This window comes from Hemicordylus capensis, chromosome 11 (genome assembly GCF_027244095.1).
Source record: "Hemicordylus capensis ecotype Gifberg chromosome 11, rHemCap1.1.pri, whole genome shotgun sequence".
Lineage (NCBI taxonomy): Eukaryota > Metazoa > Chordata > Lepidosauria > Squamata > Cordylidae > Hemicordylus > Hemicordylus capensis.
The window spans coordinates 14,098,687-14,115,266 of NC_069667.1; the positions used below are offsets into that span (position 1 = coordinate 14,098,687).

General features: G+C 53.1%; 1 protein-coding gene across 6 annotated transcripts in view; it reads left to right on the forward strand.

Annotated features, from left to right (window-relative positions):
* The window catches only part of GABRA3 (gamma-aminobutyric acid type A receptor subunit alpha3), a 70,561-nt gene that overhangs the window by 1,613 nt on the left and 52,368 nt on the right, over positions 1–16,580 (forward strand). For 4 of the 6 annotated variants that reach the window (XM_053273922.1, XM_053273927.1, XM_053273923.1 and 1 more), the window contains exons 2-3: positions 6,464–6,600; positions 11,060–11,184. In XM_053273922.1, the coding sequence (XP_053129897.1) occupies positions 6,509–6,600; positions 11,060–11,184 (217 nt within the window). In that variant the 5' untranslated portion in view covers positions 6,464–6,508. The remainder of the gene's footprint in view (positions 1–6,463; positions 6,601–11,059; positions 11,185–16,580) is intronic. The other 2 variants (XM_053273926.1, XM_053273924.1) reach the window with 1 other exon arrangement.

Genomic DNA, 16,580 nt, shown 5'->3' on the forward strand with positions numbered 1-16,580 from the left:
GAAAGGAGCGGGCAGGGGCTTGAGCCAGACCTGGGCCGTGGTGGGGCTTCTCAGGTAGCCTCCTGAGTACCTCGTACCTGGTCTGGCGTGGCGGCAGACCTCGCCAAGGCTGTCTGCCGCCGGCCTCGCACGGATGGGCCAGGAGGAGGAGGAGGGCTTGGGGCCGGGCGCTCAGCGGGCCGGGAGGGGGCGCAGGTGCCGAGCGAAGAGGACTCCCTCCCTCCGGAGGCTTAGCAGTGGCGGTGTCTCCCCAGCCTGCTGCTCCTAGGGTTAGCCTTTGCCACGGGCGGCGGCGGTGGCAGCAGCAGGACTGCAAGCCAAGCCTGGCGTGGCCTGTCGAGCTGCAGTGGGTGGTGGCTGCCTGCTTGCCCTTCACCGGAAGGAAGGAGGGACAAAAGTCGGACTTAGGAGGCATGCAGCAGCAGCAGGGAGAAATTAATTTATTTATTTTTACATTGTATATCCCACTCTTCCTCCAAGAAGCCCAGAGTATTACTTGGGTTTCTCTCTCAACAACCCTGTGAAGTAGGTTAGGCTGAGAGAGAAGGGACTGGCCCAGAGTCACCCAGCTAGTCTCATGGCTGAATGGGGATTTGAACTCGGGTCTCCCCGCTCCTAGTCCGGCACTCTAACCACTACACCAGGCTGGCTCTCTCAGAGTCAGAGATGCCTCTGCCCTTGGGCAAGGCCTAGCAGTGGCTCCTCTCCCCATCTGGAGCACCTGGCTCTCCAGCCACAGAGGCGTGGCGGCCTCCATTCTCCTACTGCCCTCAAGGCCGGAGACAGAAGCCAGGCCAGCATGGTTCCTTGCACCACAGAGCAGGTGCGGAGGGGCCCTGGGCTGGTGGCCTGCCCATGCAGTCCGCCCACCCGGCGGTCCTGGGTGCCGCCACTGCCGCCTCCACATCCTCGCTGCTGGGGGTCCTGGCGCTCTTCTGGCTGCTCGTCCTCTGCTGACTGAAGCGCTTCCTTCCCGCTGGCTGGCTGCCCTCCGTAGTGTCTGCTTTATTCGCTGTCGCTCTCGCGCCCCCTTTCTTCCAGCAGCCCCCGTGCCACCCTCCGCCTCAGTGCAGCCACGCAGCCCCCCGCATCCTGACTGCAGCCCTGCCCGCCCGCGACAGCTCTCTCCGCCTCTCCTCCCCCTCAGTGTCTCCCAGAAAGGAAACTCACCATCCCGCTCAGTCTGTGGATGTTTTCCTGCCAGAACACTGACAACAAGTAGCTCGATGCACAGCCTGGATTATACACACACACACGGAGACAGGGTAGTAAATAAAGCAGCTGCCGAGGACGAGGCCCGCTTTGCCAGCTGCACTCCACCACCCTCCTCTCTTGGCCGAGCCTTTCGGCAGAGGAGGAGGCTGCCGACGGTGTTGCCTTTCGAAGGAAGAGGCTGCTGCTGAGGGCTTGGGGGTAGTGGGGGGGGCAGATGCTGCCCTCCTGTTAAGGCAAGCAGGGATGAGCGGCCACCTGGCCTAGGGCGGGCCTCCGCTTGGGGCCCTGGTCGAGCGAGCAGAGGCCTCGGCTTGGCCTTGGACTGGAGAAAGGGCCCCCCACCTGATCCCTGTGGCTTGCAGCAGCACTGAGACCTGCTTATCTGTTTGCTGGGCAGCAGGCGGTTGGGGAGGGGGACCCCTTGCAGACAGGGCCAAGCCTTGATCTTTCCCTCACTCTTCCCTGGGAGGGGCAAAAGGGTCAGAACTGGAGACAGGGAGGGAGGGCAGCCGGGGGCAGGGGGTGGCAGGCAGCTCAGGCCCATCCACGCTTGTCTCCCTCTCCGACTTCTTGGCGGTGACTGTTGTGTCTGCAGGACTGGGCTGTGGGGGGTTGTGAGTCAGAGCTTTTTGCCTCGGGGTGTGTGTGTGGGGGGTGTGTGTGAGTCAGTCTGTGGCAGGACTGACAGGGAGCCGTTTGTTTGCTTTGCAAGGGCCCCTTGCGCTGCTCTGCCTTCCAGCCTCTTTCTGCGCTGTTGGGTTGGTGGGTCCAGCTACTGGTGATGCCACTGCTCTGGCCAAGGAAGAGCCAGTGTCCTGTCTGGGAAGGGGAAAGGGCGCCCTGCCTGGGCAGAAGCAGCAGACACTCAGGCTCTGGCTGGCCAAAGAGCCTCTTCAGGTGCTGCCATGTGTCACCAGAGCAATGGCTCAGGGTCGGAGGGGTCTCCTCGTGTCTCTCTGGAAGGCAGCCTTTCTCTGCTTGGTGCCACAAACCTAGGCTGCTTTTGGAGTGGGGTGGGGGGGGGTCTAAGTTCTTATCACATCTTTGGATGGTGTGATCAGAGTTCCAGTTGCTGGGTTCCAGGTCTCAAGGTGCCTCAGCACGGCTGCCACTGCTGTCTTTTGAGAGCAACTCTTTGAGCTGGATGGATGCGAAAGGAAGCCACATGAGATTCTGATCACTTTCCGTTTCTCTTCATGGGTGACTAAGTCAGATGTAGGCCAGACATAGATCACTGATTGCTGGGCACTCTTGAATTCTTACATGCAGGGAAGAGCTCTTGGGTTGTGTGGCATGAAGGGAAGGCAGGCATGGACTGCTTAGTCACTGCCCACACAGGGAGTCTGTGGGCAAGTGCCCAGGCTTTGAAGTGGGCATAGACAGTGGTACTCTTTCTGGCCTCTGCAGTGTCTCTCACTCACTGGTTCTGTATTGTCTGTGGCTAAAACCAAGTGGAATATCTGAGATCAAGGAGGATAGAAGATCTCTCTTCTGTACCAGATTGAGCCCAAAATGGTCATTCAAGGTGCCAAACTGAGGTGAAGCAGGGTGACAAGGTGCCTCTCTGATGCACGGGAGAACTTGACTCTTTTACAAACAGCATGAGAAGTCAGAATAAAACTCCTCATGGCCACAATTGCATCTCTAAGGGTGGCTCATGCAAGGTGCAAGCTGGTGGCCTCAAACTGGTGGCCAGTTATGACACTGACTCCCATGAGCAGGTGGGCGTTGAGAAACTCATGGCTAGGCATTTCGGGTAAACAGCTTTCAGCTTTTCATTTCCCTCCAGAGGCATTGAGAGAAAGGGGAAGAGTGATGCAACTTTCCCACTAAGGGTCCTATCTGTACTAGGGTCAAGCCCAACGGTATGAAATGTGGGCCTTGGGAATTCGATTCCCTTTGAAATTCTGTTCCATCTCTTCTTCCAGCTCTGGATTTGGCTGCCCAAAGCATGTGGTTTTTTTTAGTCAAGAAAAGGGCAAGAATCAGGAAGATCACATCATAAACAGGAGGGAGGGAAACAGAGGGCAGGTTTTGGGCATCAGGATCTCAAAGATGACTCACCCAGGTGTGTTTTCTGCTTCCTCAGCAGTTAGCGCATGAGCCTTCAGTGTTGGTTCTGCAAGCTCTCATTTTAAACAACAAGAGCTGTGATTCTCAGGAGCAGGCATAATGTGTGCTGATCTTGAATGGCAGGCTGAGGTCCCCATTCCTCATGGCATGGTTTGTGGAGAATGTCCCTGTGTGACAGGCTGGTGATGAAGCTGCAGCACTGCAAGGCAACATTTCCAAAATTGCCTTCCTCAAACACCCCACCATGCCCTGCCTGGCATACTTTGGAAATGCATGAGCTTCAAAGCCTATGCCCTAAGCTAGCCTTCTGATAGACAAGGGGAGCCTCACCGTGGGTCCTTTCACTCTGTTATTGATGCCGCCCCCCACAATGTGCTCCTGGCCCCCCAGTTCTAAGCACAACCCTGCCTTTTGTTCAGTTACTTTAAGGTGAGGTTTTGAGACACAGTGAAATTGTATAAATTCCCTTCTTATAGATGCACTTGCTAACATGTGCCTTCAAGACATTGACAGTGAGAAAAGCAGGTGTTAAAAAAAAGGGGGGGGGCAAGCAGAGCTGCTAAGTGGAAAAAAGAAAACAGCATCACTTTTTAAAAAGTCTATCTTTGTCCTTGTGGTACCTGTGCCAGTTATAAGCGACATCTGGGAGACTGGGGGGCGGGACTGATGCATGCAATGGTGGGTGAGGTATACATCTGGCAGGCCTTCTACCAGATTTTCATGGTTTCCCCATCAGTCTCTGAAGGAGTGCTGCTGATGACCTCTGGCTTAGGACACATTTCTTCCCAGTATGGCACAGTAGTGTGGGCAAGTTTTTCCCCCTTTGATATTGCCTCCTTGTTCTGAAGCTGGATGAGGGTGGCTTAGGGCAGACTCAGAGTCCTGCGTTGAGCCTCCATAACCAGGCTGGGCTGTGCAGAGCGATGAGAAACTAATTTTAACCCTTCTAACTTGGCAAAGAGGCACCTTTTAACATGGTGATTCTCTTTATTTAGCAGGGGGAGAGTAACTGGCCCTATCCACCCCCAGCACAGTACTTCCAGTGACTGTTGCTGGTGTGTGTCTTATGTTTCTTTTTAGATTGTGAGCCCTTTGGGGACAGGGAGCCATCTTATTTATTTATTATTCTCTGTGTAAACCTCCCTGAGCCGTTTTTGGAAGGGCGGTATAGAAATCGAATTAATGATGATGATGATGATGATGATGATGATGATGATTGGCTTTACAAACTGGCAAGGACCCTTCTTAGGGCACCAGCGTGATGTGATGGGAGGAAGTAGCACCATGTTGTGGAATTGGCACTGTCAGATAGCTCCATAATGCAGCATGGCTGCAAACCACCCCCACCACTCCAACTGGCACCCAGACCCATAGCTGTTGCCAGCCTGGAGGTTAACCCGAGACCATGACAGCCTTAAGGAAGATGGCCCTAGGAATAAGCTCAGCTTGGGAGAATGAGGTAGAGATGAGAAGCGTCTGTGGTACAGAAGACCTCTGAGGAGTGGGGAGATCTGCCAGGGGCCTATTTTGATGCAACCCCTTTCAGCTGCTCCCAGACAGTGGTCCAGATGGGAGAAGTGTGAGGAGCAACTCCTCACTTTGAAAATATGGCTTTGAGGGAGAGAAAACCTTTTAACAGTACGGAAGAGGAAAATAAGTGTGGACGGGGGAGTTCTGCACTTAAAATGGAAACACTGGCTGCTCCCAAGGATCTCTGGAGCATGCTGGGAAATGTTGTCCCACATGTTCTATAGGTCCAAGGGTGTCTACCATGGGGATGGGGCGGGTATGGCAGTTGCCCCAGCAAGAATACTGAATGCAGTGAAATATTTTAGTTCTAGCCTCCCCACCACCCTGGTCTGCAAGGAACGTAGAAAGAGATGTCTGAGAATAGCCTAACAAAGAGAACAGAAGGGAGAATCCAGTTCCCAGGCCTAGAATCCGTGATCCGTGAGGAGGGCCCTGACCAGCAGCCACTGTGTGAGAAATGCTGCTTGTCCCATGTGCTCAAACATGGCTTCTGTGACTCCAGTAAGATCAGGGCAGCCGTAGACAGAAATCAGTTGGCCTAACCCTCCTTCAGCCGGGTCTCCTGCAGTTAAGTTTCCATTCCCCCCTCATGGCAGAGGAGCCCAGCTCTTGGCTCCTCTAGACCCCAGGCCCTGGCCAAGGGTCCCCATCCCTCCTCCTCGGAAATCCACCATGTGATAGAAAATGAAATCTGAACAATTTGTTTACGCAGACTGACAAACCACTCCAGTGGCTTCAGGCCAATTGTTGAAATATAAATGCTTAGCATAGAGTCACCACATTTGTCAGACAGAGTTGCTGGACAAAACTGTCAAGCGGGTGGCGGGTGGGGGGGGGCGGACACAAATGTTGGAACCCTACTCTTTTTTAAAAACTGGGACTGGGAAGAGTGTTCTACAGCGAAGGGGGACTCCCAACGGTGCCACTAGAGAAAAGGGGGTTCACCGCTGAACCCAGAGGCCCACTACCACCCTTGCTAACTCTAGAGATGGTCCAGAATGGAGGGGAGGGAGTTTACTGATCCCTATAGAGAGAGAGCCCAGCCAGCCAGCTGGCAGCACTGGGGCCAAAGAAGGGGTGAGAATATAGGGCTTCTAAGACAGTCTGTAGCTGCAGTGCCTGGAGCAGGGGCGTAGCTAGGGGGAAAGGGGCCCGTGTTCATCCCTCTCTCGAGTGGCCCCCCAGAGTGAGGGAGACAATGAAGAAAATAGGGAGGGATGGGACTGGAGGGCCCTCAGGAGCTGGCGGCCCATGTTCTTTGAACCCTTTCGTTCAATTATAGCTACGCCCCTGGCCTGGAGGGAGGCACCAGAAAAAATGGGTGAAATCCGTTAAAGCCGCCTCCTGCTCAAATTCCTGGACATTTTGTATCCAGGAAGACCCTTTTCCTGCATTCCGGACAAGGCAACCAATTCCTGGGCTGTCCAGGCTCCTCACTTAGGTCTTCCTTGCTGCTCGGGTACCTGTTGCTGTTCTCAGCCGTCCAGATGGAGGCCCTCGCAGTGCCTCAGGCAATCCATCCTCCAGAGAGGCAGGCCGAGTGCAACCCAGCTGGCCTTTGGCTGTCCCCACAAAAGTCTCCAGGATCACAGCAAGTGGAGCACCTTCTCTTCTGCTGACTGTTCCGTTTTCTCTTCCTCCTCAGCAGGTGGGGCAGATCGGTTGGCGGTGGCTGCTGCATCTGGAAGGGATGGCACTGAGTAGGAGCAGGGCAATATTTCCTCTCTGCATGGCTAGCCTTGGGATTCTGCTCCTTGTTTATGCTCTCCCTGCTGAATCTGGGTAAGCTGTCATGAGCCTGGGGTTTTTTAGAAGATGGGGTGTGTGTCAGTGTGTGTGTGTGTCAGTGTGTGTGTGTGTCAGTGTGTGTGTGTGTGTGTGTGTGTCTGTGTGTGTGTGTCTCTGTGTCTCTGTGTGTGTGTGTCTGTGTGTGTCTGTGTGTGTCTGTGTGTGTCTGTGTGTGTCTGTGTGTCTGTGTGTCTGTGTGTGTGTGTGTGTGTGTGTGTGTGTGTGCGTGCACTTGCACATATGCAGGTGGAGGGTTAGGGTAGTTAGTACCTGCAGTAACTGTGATTGTGGTGGGAAGGGGAGGGCTGCACAGCTGAGCCTGGAAGCTGGGCCAAGTTCTTTAGGGAGGCTTTTTTGGCTCCCTCTTCTGAACAGGGAACCCGTCTCCTTCCGTGGGCCCTGCATGCTACCCCTCCTCCCCTTTTGTTTCCTACACAAGCTTCTCCACACACAACCACTCCATGCAGGCTTGCACTAGACAATGGGTGGTCTAAATAATTTCCCAGGCATGCAAGGCAGGGCCCTGCTGGCCTGTGGGTGGAGATGGAAGGCTCCCCACTGCCATTGCCTCTTTCAACTTGGCGGGGGCGGGGGGGGGGCAGCCAGAGGGACTGTTTTGCCCAAAAGTTGGACTGCTCTGGGCAAGGACTAAGACATTCCACTGGCCAGGAGGGTGGAAAGCAGTCATACGGATTGGTTGGCCCGGGGGGGGCACATTCCCTTTCCCTTTCTGGTGCCCCATCAAGTGAGAAAGAGGTTCTGCAAGCTAAAGGAGAGGAGTGGGATTGGCAGGGAAGCTTTCTCTTCCCGCCTATGTGATTATATTGGGATCCCCCTTTGAGAAATGCTGGGCTAATCCAGGAGCACCTAGAATACTATGGTGGATTAACGTGGTAGCAAATGTAGCATTCGCTACGGGCCCCGCATTTTTGAGGGCCCCGCATGCTCGGCTTCCAACTGGGAATTAAAGTTAAAACTTTACCTGTTTTATTTGGTCCGTTTTAGATAAAATATCCCTTTTCTGCTAAATGTGCCTTTTAAGAGAAGGCCCAGGACAGCATTTGTCCAATGGCTGTTGCTGATGCCTACCACATTTTTCTTTTTAGAGTGTGAGCCCTTTGGAGACAGAGAATAATCTATCCACTCTTTATTTTTTGATATAAACCACTTTGAGACTTTTGACTGAAAAACGGTATATAGATGTTCACTTTTGTTGTAGTAAGTGTGAGTTTGTGGCTTGGTCTCCCATACTCCCAAATATAGCAAATGAAAAAATTGAATTACTTTACTATGCAAGTAAATAATTTATGTTTTAATATTTATGTGCATTTTTTAAAATTTAGGGCCCCTTTATAACATATGCTACAGGCCCTGCACTAGCTTAATCCAGCCCTGCTAGAATATATATCTATGTTTAGGATTCCGACTAATCTGTTTGGAATAATAATAAATACAAATAAAATGTCAGAGTAAGATTAGTTTCATATCTCATTCAGCAAGAAAGCTAACATAAAAACATCAGAGAAATCAGTTCAGTGTCTGATTTCCAAGAGAAGCCAACCAGATGTCTTTGGGAAACCTAAAAGTAGGGCCTGAAGGTGGTGCCCTCCCCCCCACAACTGCTCTTCTGAGCTAGGCTGCATCTGGACCTGGAGATTCTGATAAATGGCCATGGCTAACAGACATCCTGGTCGCATCTCCAGGATAATGGTCTGGGAAAGGTCCCTTTCTGCTTGAATCAGGCAGGGTGGCCTGTGCAGCTAGGCAGGGAGGTGACTGATGCTTCTGGGTGGGCAGGTGATGCTGGCACCCTCCATTGCCTGTGTAAGATGCTAGAATAAATGCAACACTCTGCACATTTCCTTCTCTTGCCTGTCACATTTGGAACAGGCAGAGGTATCCAAGTGTGGCTGGCTGGCTGCCTTTGCGCTGTTCAAGCTGCAAAGGCAAGTCAGCCCTTGTATGGTAAACACAATTTTCTCACCTGGCCCAGGGCAGCGGAGGCTTGGCAGCTGCACATCCTCACCTGGAAGCAACCCTTTTGCCTCCCGTCATGCTCCCCAGTAGCAACCCTGGCTTTGGCCCAGCGGTTCCATCCAGCCACAAGGAGCCATTGTGCCCTCAAAGCCCTCTCAGCCACCCACTGCTCCTCCCTTCTGGGCCAAATGCCTAGTCCACAGAGAGCAGCCTGCTGCCTCTGTCTTCTTAGTCAGGGCAGGCTTAATGCCGGGGGCTGTGGAGTGGGGAAATTCCTCACTCTGTGTCTGGGCACCTGCACATGAAGGCTAACCCTTCCTAAGAATGACATTGTCTAGGTTGTGGACACGTCTCTTGCTTGTGACAGGCTGCAATAGATCACAGCTCTCGGGACGTGATGTCTTAAGATGTACCAACCATCCTTGGGTCAGTGAGAAGGCTTCCCTATCTAATGCCTCTTCATACCAGGATGGGGAGGAGGATACCCCATGATCCCCCCACTGCGCTAAGGGAGAAGGAGAATTGCCAACAGCCAACCAGCAAGTCTGTGGCAGAGGTAGAACCTGGATCCAGCTGTGAAGCTAGCCCTCTGACCAACTCAGATGTCTGCCTGAATTTCATACAGTGACATGAAATTCTCTTTCTCCATGGCTCATTCAAAGGGCCACTCCATTTTCTAGCTATCTTGTGGACATGTTGGCTTTGTCATTCATTCATTTATAAATTTAATATAACACCATATCCACAGATTCTTCTTTGTACTCAGTACAAACAAGAACAGCATCTGAGGTTTTTTAAAAAAAAACAAAACAAAACCTTTACCTTCACCTTTGGCATGATGAAGAAGAAAGGTTGCTGGGAGTTCTTCAGACAGCAGCACATGTCTCATGACCACAGAGCTGCCTGTGTGCTTTTTCCTTTCCTTGCCATGTTTTCTGTTCCTGGAACTAGATGTTCCCTTTCATTTCTTTTGTCTGAGAGGGTTGTGAGACTCTTGGTAAGAAGCCAGCGGCCAGTGTTGGTCTCCCACATTGTAACCCAGTGCTGCTCTTGATGATGAAGACCTTCCTTTAAGAAGCTGCATCCCTCTTGGTACTCCTGTTGTTGTTGTTGTTGTTGTTTTCATTCATTCATTCGATTTCTATGCCGCCCTTCCAAAAATGGCTCAGGGAAATAACAAACAAATAAGAATGGATCCCTGTCCCCAAAGGGCTCACAATCTAAAAAGAAAGAAAAGACAGACACCAGCAACAGTCACTGGAAGTACTGTGCTGGGGGTGGAGAGGGCCAGTTACTCTCCCCCTGCTAAATAAAGAGAATCACCACATTAAAAGGTGCCTCTTTGCCCAGTTAGCAGGGGTTAGCCTTCAGTTTGTGTCCACATGACTTCTGTTGGTGTGGCCATGAGGCTGCAGTCCGTCAGGTGTGGGCAGCAGGGGTTCTCAGAAGCAGCTGCCCGTCCCCCAGGAGGCGTCAGTGAACTGTAGGAGCTACTAGCCACTAATTTCAGCAAGCTGCCCTTGAGCTTTCTGGTGCACACACACCTGTCTTTGCCTTTTGGCCTAGAAGTCTGTCCTTGCTTGTTAAGCCACTTCCAGATGGACTCTTTGGTCTGGGATTCTTGGACCTTGTTTACTCACTCTTAAAGGTGGTAGGTTGGTGGGGGTCACATGACACCACCCTCCTCCACCTGGTGCCCACCTGTACTTTCTCTGCACTGCAGTTGCCCTGTTGGTGAACAGAGTTTCTCTGGCTGTTTTGAGAACATGCACACAGCCATGTCTGGACTGTGACTGAGGCTGCTGCTCTGTCTGGCCGGCTGGGCATGGTTTCAGCCCCACAAGTGATGTTCGGGCAGCCCAACTGCCACACCTTTGCCCTGCCACGCCAGGGGCACGCCTGCCCCTGGCACTCTCTGGAGGAATTCTTCAATGCAGTGCCCTATCTGGAAGCCAGCCGTCCATGTGTCTGTGGGGCCAGGAGTGGGGCGGCTCCACTTACACTGGCTGACTGAGTACTCATAAGGGTTGTTCTCACAACCACAGGTTCCTGGGTAGGAAGGGGGTTAACGAAGGAATCTGTGTGTCATCTGGGGCACCGGCAGTCAGCCTGACCCAGCGGTTCTGAATCTGGGTAGCCCATTTCCGCTACCCAGGTTTCAAGTGAGGCAGGGCATAAAGAGAGCTGAAATCTCTCTGAAAAAAGAAAGCTGAAATCTGGGAGAATCTGGGTGGGCTAAGCAAGCTGGGTGAGATGCTTAAAATCCTGATGAAACCTAGAATTTCAGGGGACATGGCAACTCTACTCAGCCCCCACCAGCACAGAGGATCTTACAATGAAAGGGTCTCTCTGTGTCTGATCAAAGGCCAGCTCAGGCTCAGAGAGTGGGGTGGCGTGTGCTTCCAACCGGCTTTTGCGTGATGCTCCCTTGGAGGAGAGCCCACCCTAACTGACCCTCTTTTCCCTTGTGTGGCAGATTCGGTCAGAACGTGAAGCACGGCCCAGATATCATTGACGACAACAACAACATCACCATCTTTACCCGCATCCTGGACCGGCTGTTGGATGGCTATGACAACCGCCTGCGCCCAGGGCTGGGAGGTCGGTCTCTTCCACTCAGGCCTGTCTGGGCTGCATGCATGCTCGCCGGGTTTCCTGCATTCCTCCCAAAGCTGCCTGGATGCTTGCATGAGGAAGGGGCCCCTCTGCTCAGGAGGAGCAACCAGCGATCAATCCCGGGCACTCCCTGGAGCCTCTTGCTGGGGAATTGTGGCTTCCTGGGAGCATCTCCAGCAGACTGCTTCTGGTGCTTCTGCCCAACTGTTAAGATAATGAATTGCCTCTTTGCCAGCCAGCAGAGGCTGCTGCTTCACGTGGCTGGCTCCTCCCTGCTTGTGCTTCTTGCAGAGCTCCTGAATAGGAGGCAGAGGTCAGAAAGCGGGGGAGTTGAGCTGGCTGGTCCCTCTGCAGGCTGCGTAGCAAGCACGACCGGTGAACCACCAAGCCAGGCAGTTGCCTTTCAGGCAAGGAAGGAACTGTCCTGATGGGGAGAGACCCAGGGAAGACAGAGCAGTGTCTCCCCCGCCCCCCCCCAAGCCTCCCATGTATTAAGAGGAAAGGTGCAGCTCCAGAAAGAGAAGCAGTGGCAGTGAAGCGGCTAGAAATGTATTGCCTAGGTCCACCCTGTGTGGATCTAGTGGAGCTTCTCTTGCATTGAGGGTGTCCGATAGGAATGCTGTTCTGGTGGGGAACCCCTGGTGAAAAAACCAAGAAAACCTAAAGCAGGCAGCTCCTGACTCCATGAAGTGTCTGCTGTGGAGCCTCCTTCCACAGGGCCAGCCACGTGACTGCAGGAAAGCTGGAGATGAAGGTCGCTAGCCTTCTCCTGCTCCCAGGAAACTGGGCTTCAGAGGCATCAGACCTCCGATCCTGGAGGCAACATGGAGGTGGACAGGCGGGTAGGAAAGAGAGACCCAGAAGGAAACGCTGCTGCACAGGGCCGTTTTGACCTGGCCTGGGGTGGGAGGGGAGCAGTTCCAGGCTGGCCAGGAGCAGCTGGGGCCCTCTGCCTGGGCCGCAAAGGCCACCGGCATCTTCGAGCCACCTGCTCTGGGCTGCGTCCCACCTGCACAGAGAGACTGGTCCAGCCGTGCCGGGAAGAATGTGTGTAAACAGGCCATGTGTGTTTCCAGCCTGCTCGGCCTGTGTTTCCTTCATCCATCTGCTCCCACCCACTCGGATGACTCCCTCTCCTCCTTGCTATCACCGGGAAAGTGGCCCGGCAGCCGCGCACGGATGTGTCTGGCGTACCAGTGATGCCAGACACACATGCTGGCTTGTGGCCTGACAATGCTGTCATGGCAACGCTGCTCACCAGAGAGAGAGAGAGAAACTCAAGGAGCAGACCTGGCCTGCCTTCACAAGACTGGGGTGTGCTATGGGGAGACAGCAGGGCTGGAACTTGGGAGGAGGAGCTCTACGTCCTCTTAGAGAAGAGAGCTGGTCTGGTGGTCGCATACATGACTTGTCCCCTTAGCTAAGCAGGGTCTGCCCTGGTTGCATATGAAAGGGGGACTAGAAGTGTGAGCCCTGTGAGATATTCCCCTCAGGGGATGGAGCCACTCTGGGAAGAGCAGAAGGTTCCAAGTGCCCTCCCTGGCATCTCCCAGATAGGGCTGAGAGAGATTGCTGCCTGCACCCTTGGAGAAGCCGCTGCCAGTCTGTGTAGACGATACTGAGCTAGATGGACCCATGGTCTGACTCGGTATATGGCAGCTTCCTAGGTTCCTATGACCTCATAACCGACACTTCCTCTACATGAGCATTTGCTGCTGTGGAGAAAAGAGGGCTGGCTCTCCCTGGCCACCCAGCCGCAGGAAAAACTGCAGTGGGCTCTCTGCTCCAGCAGCCACACACACATCCAGACACCCCAGGCCTCCCCACAAGCCCCTCGCGAGGCTCCCTTTGTCAAGCGCCTACCTCGAAAGGCAGGCAGAGCAGGAAGGGCAGCAGACTCTCGACTGGAGAGGGGGCCTCACTTTGGGGCCCTTTTGGCTGCCTCTGGTGGGAGGAAGGGAAGCAACCTCCCCATTACGCAGCCCTTTCGTCTCTCCTTGGCCTGGCAGTGAGAGCGGGGCCAGGGGCTGGGGGTGGGTTGGGGGAGGACAGGCAGAGCCACCACCCAGCTTGCTGGGTCCAATCCAAACGGGCCCCAAGTTAATTCACTCCAGCTTTGTGGGGGGAAGGGGCAGCAGGAGGCTTTACAGACAGCCAAACCTATCCCAAAGGTAGGGCTTTGTCTTGCAAATTCTAGCTTATCTCGGTGTATTTCCGGGTTTTTGAAATGCTGGTTTTAAGCTACTTTTTCTGATTCTGAAAATGCCAGAACAAATAGGGAGAGCCACTGATGTAGAATCATTAGCATGATAAGAGGGATACTCTCTTTAGAAATGCAGATATAGCTCTTTAGTCATCTTCCCCACCACCCCCGCCCTGCCCCAATTGGCTAGAAGGAAAACATGGAGGCATGCCATGTGAACTTGCATCAAAACAAAAACTGAGAGCAGAGGGGAGGGGCTGCTTCCCTCAATGCCGCGAGTGTGATTCGAAGTGGCTTTGCTCAACATTTGCCCCGCAGCATGAGGCCCTGTGTGAATAACTCCCAGGGAGGGCTGGCCTCTGAGGGGAGGCAAAACCAGCCCATTTTCAGCTGGCTCAGACTGTGGAGGCGCTGGCTCCAGTTGGAGCTGTTTGTACTCTGGAGCACCCCAAATGCTGAGCTTCGGCATCCCAAGTTCTCTTCGATCGCCCTTCCTGGCGTGTGGGCTGGCAGGAGTGGTGGGGTGGGGTTCGTGTCTGGCTGAGCCGCAGCTGCTGAAGAGGCAGGTCGTGGCTGGAGGCTGCTACTCCCGAGGAGCCCGCAGAGCTCAGGGTGCCTTGGCACTGGCCTATCTGGTTTGCTGTGGAGTACGGTCTGAGACCTGTGGTGTGCCAGCCATGAGAGGGTGTGTTGGAGGAGTTGAATCTGTCTGACTTTAAAAGGTGTGTGTGTGCAGGTGGGGGGGGCGGACTTTAAATCTTGAGTTGTACCTTATAATATGGCAGGACACGCATGATGCTTTCCTTTAGCAGATGCACAGAAATATTTCCAGAATGCAGCCATTTCTTAAAATAGCAGGCTCCCCATGGACTTGGCCTTCTGCAAGGAAATGTGAGGGGGGGGGGAGCCATCCAAAACTGCTCCGTTAGCATCAACAGGTGTTGGCAGACACTTCCTGAGGGCCGCCAAGAGAAAGGTGCAGGAAGAAGCCCTTGTTGTACCGGGCCCCAGAGCCAGCAGGGGGCGCAGTGGAGGGAGACATATAGGGGATTGCTTTTACAGATAATGGTGCGTGGCGGGTGGGGGGTGGGATGACTTGATTAGCAAGCCGGAGGTTGCCGGTTTGAATCCCTGCAGTGATATCGGAAGATGCTGAAAGGCACCATCTCATACTGCATAAACCCCTCCTGTATTCTATCAAGGACAACCACAGGTCTCTGTGGCCGCCAGGAGTCGACACCAATTTGACGGTACACTTTACAAACAAGAAATCTCATTAGAATTAATACAGTCTCCTCTCTACACGAGATCCAGCTCCCACGTATGTTGGATTGAGGTGCTTTCTCAGCCTTTCACACCGTGTGTGTGCCTGTCTGATTAGAGGGCAAGAGAGAAACAGCTGGGCAGCCAGGCGCAGAAGATCAAGATACTGTGCGAATAGTGAGGACCCCTTGCTAGGCAGCCGCTCCTGCCAGGGGGTGGATGGGAGGAGACCCAAACTGCACGCAGCGTCCTGGGCCCAGAAAATCCTGCCGCGAACATCCTTCTCCTTAGATAAATGGTCTAATTCCAGATCTGTGGCGCTCTTCAGAGCAGCCTTCCTCTTGGCCTGGGATTCCGACCCCTTAGCTCTGCCATAAGAGGCCCCCTTCCCAAGCCAAGTCAAGAGCAATAGAACTTGGGAAATGAGGAATACTGTATTTACCTGAATCCAAGACTAGTCTCTCCCCCCCCCCCCCGCACCAGGTTCTTTGATGTTAGAATTGGGGGGTGGGGGGTGGGGACTTAAATACAGAGTGCTGTTCATTTTGGGTGAATAAAGGTATCACCGTATTTACCCATTTAGAAAACAACCCTGAATTTAAGACAAGCCCCTTAAAAGAAAAAAAGAGGCTCTATTTTTAAAGGGGGTTGTCTTAAATCCAGGGTTGTTTTCTAATTGGGTAAATATGGTATTGTTGGCATGGATAACCAGCCAGCAGAATTTATGTTCTGCACACAGATTTATTTAAAACCCGTACAGCCACCGCCTCCTCAAAACCCAAGAATTACAAAGGACTTAAAATGTCATGTTAAAAGTACCAGACCCCCCCCCCCCCCCGCCAAACCTCCAGAAGCTACCAGATGATACTGGAGAAGCCAGCCTGCCCTAAATGTTGATTTGCAGGTGATTCATAGGTGTTGCTGGCAGCCCAGAGTCTGTCTAGTCCAACACCTCCCTCCCCATAAGAACAGCACCTCTCCTCTGCCGTAGAGCCTGCACAGTTCAGACCCACAAGCAGGAACCAGACAGGAGTCCTGCTGCAAAAAAGAAAAGAAAAAAAGTGCCACTAGGGGCCATAGATTCACATGACACGAGGGAGGGAGGAGTGTTGCACACTGCAGAGAATGCAAAGGCAGCAGGAAGGAGTCATTCTCTCCCTCCCTCCCCCCCATCTCCACCACACACACAGAGCTAATTTGACCCCAGAGAAACTCCTAAAACTTGGAGTCAAGTCCTCTGTGCTCCCGGCAGCAGGATCGAAAGAGGTTCTCCTGAATCTGCCTGTATGCTCCTCTGGTGTCAGTGCTCTGGAGATGGCATTAGGTGCCTACCCAGATCACCTAGTGGAAAGCTTTAAACACAGTGTTTACACTGTCAGCTGCTTTTTGGCAAGCATCAGGGACTTGCTTGTCCTGGGGTACCAGGCGGGTTGCCGGCAGGCTAGTGTTCTCTGCACTTACTAGAATGTTCTGCTACTACAAGTATGTATATACTGCTTTTCAACAGAAGTTCTCAAAGTGGTTTGCAAAGGAATAGATAGATAGATAGATCCCTGTCCCAAAAAGAAAGAAACATAAAGCAGTCAGCAGCAACCTACTAGGATTGGATAGGGACAGTTTTCCCCCTGTGTGAAATATAAAAGAATCACTACTTTAAAAGGTGCCTCTTTGCTCAATCAGTGAAGGAAGTCTTCCCCACTGATGTTTTTGTGCACATCCAGATTAAGCAGCCTGTTGTCCCAGTGGGTTTCTGCTCCGTTCTGAGCCACCAAGCTTCCCTCTGGTACTCAGCCCTTAGAAAAGACTCTGCCAAGGTCTCTGGCAGCCTTTTGCTGGAACCTAAGGCATAGGATGTGTTCCGCTTTTGGGTGGCAGACCAGGGCAGCTGCCACCCAGAAGCGGCGCCTTCGAGCGT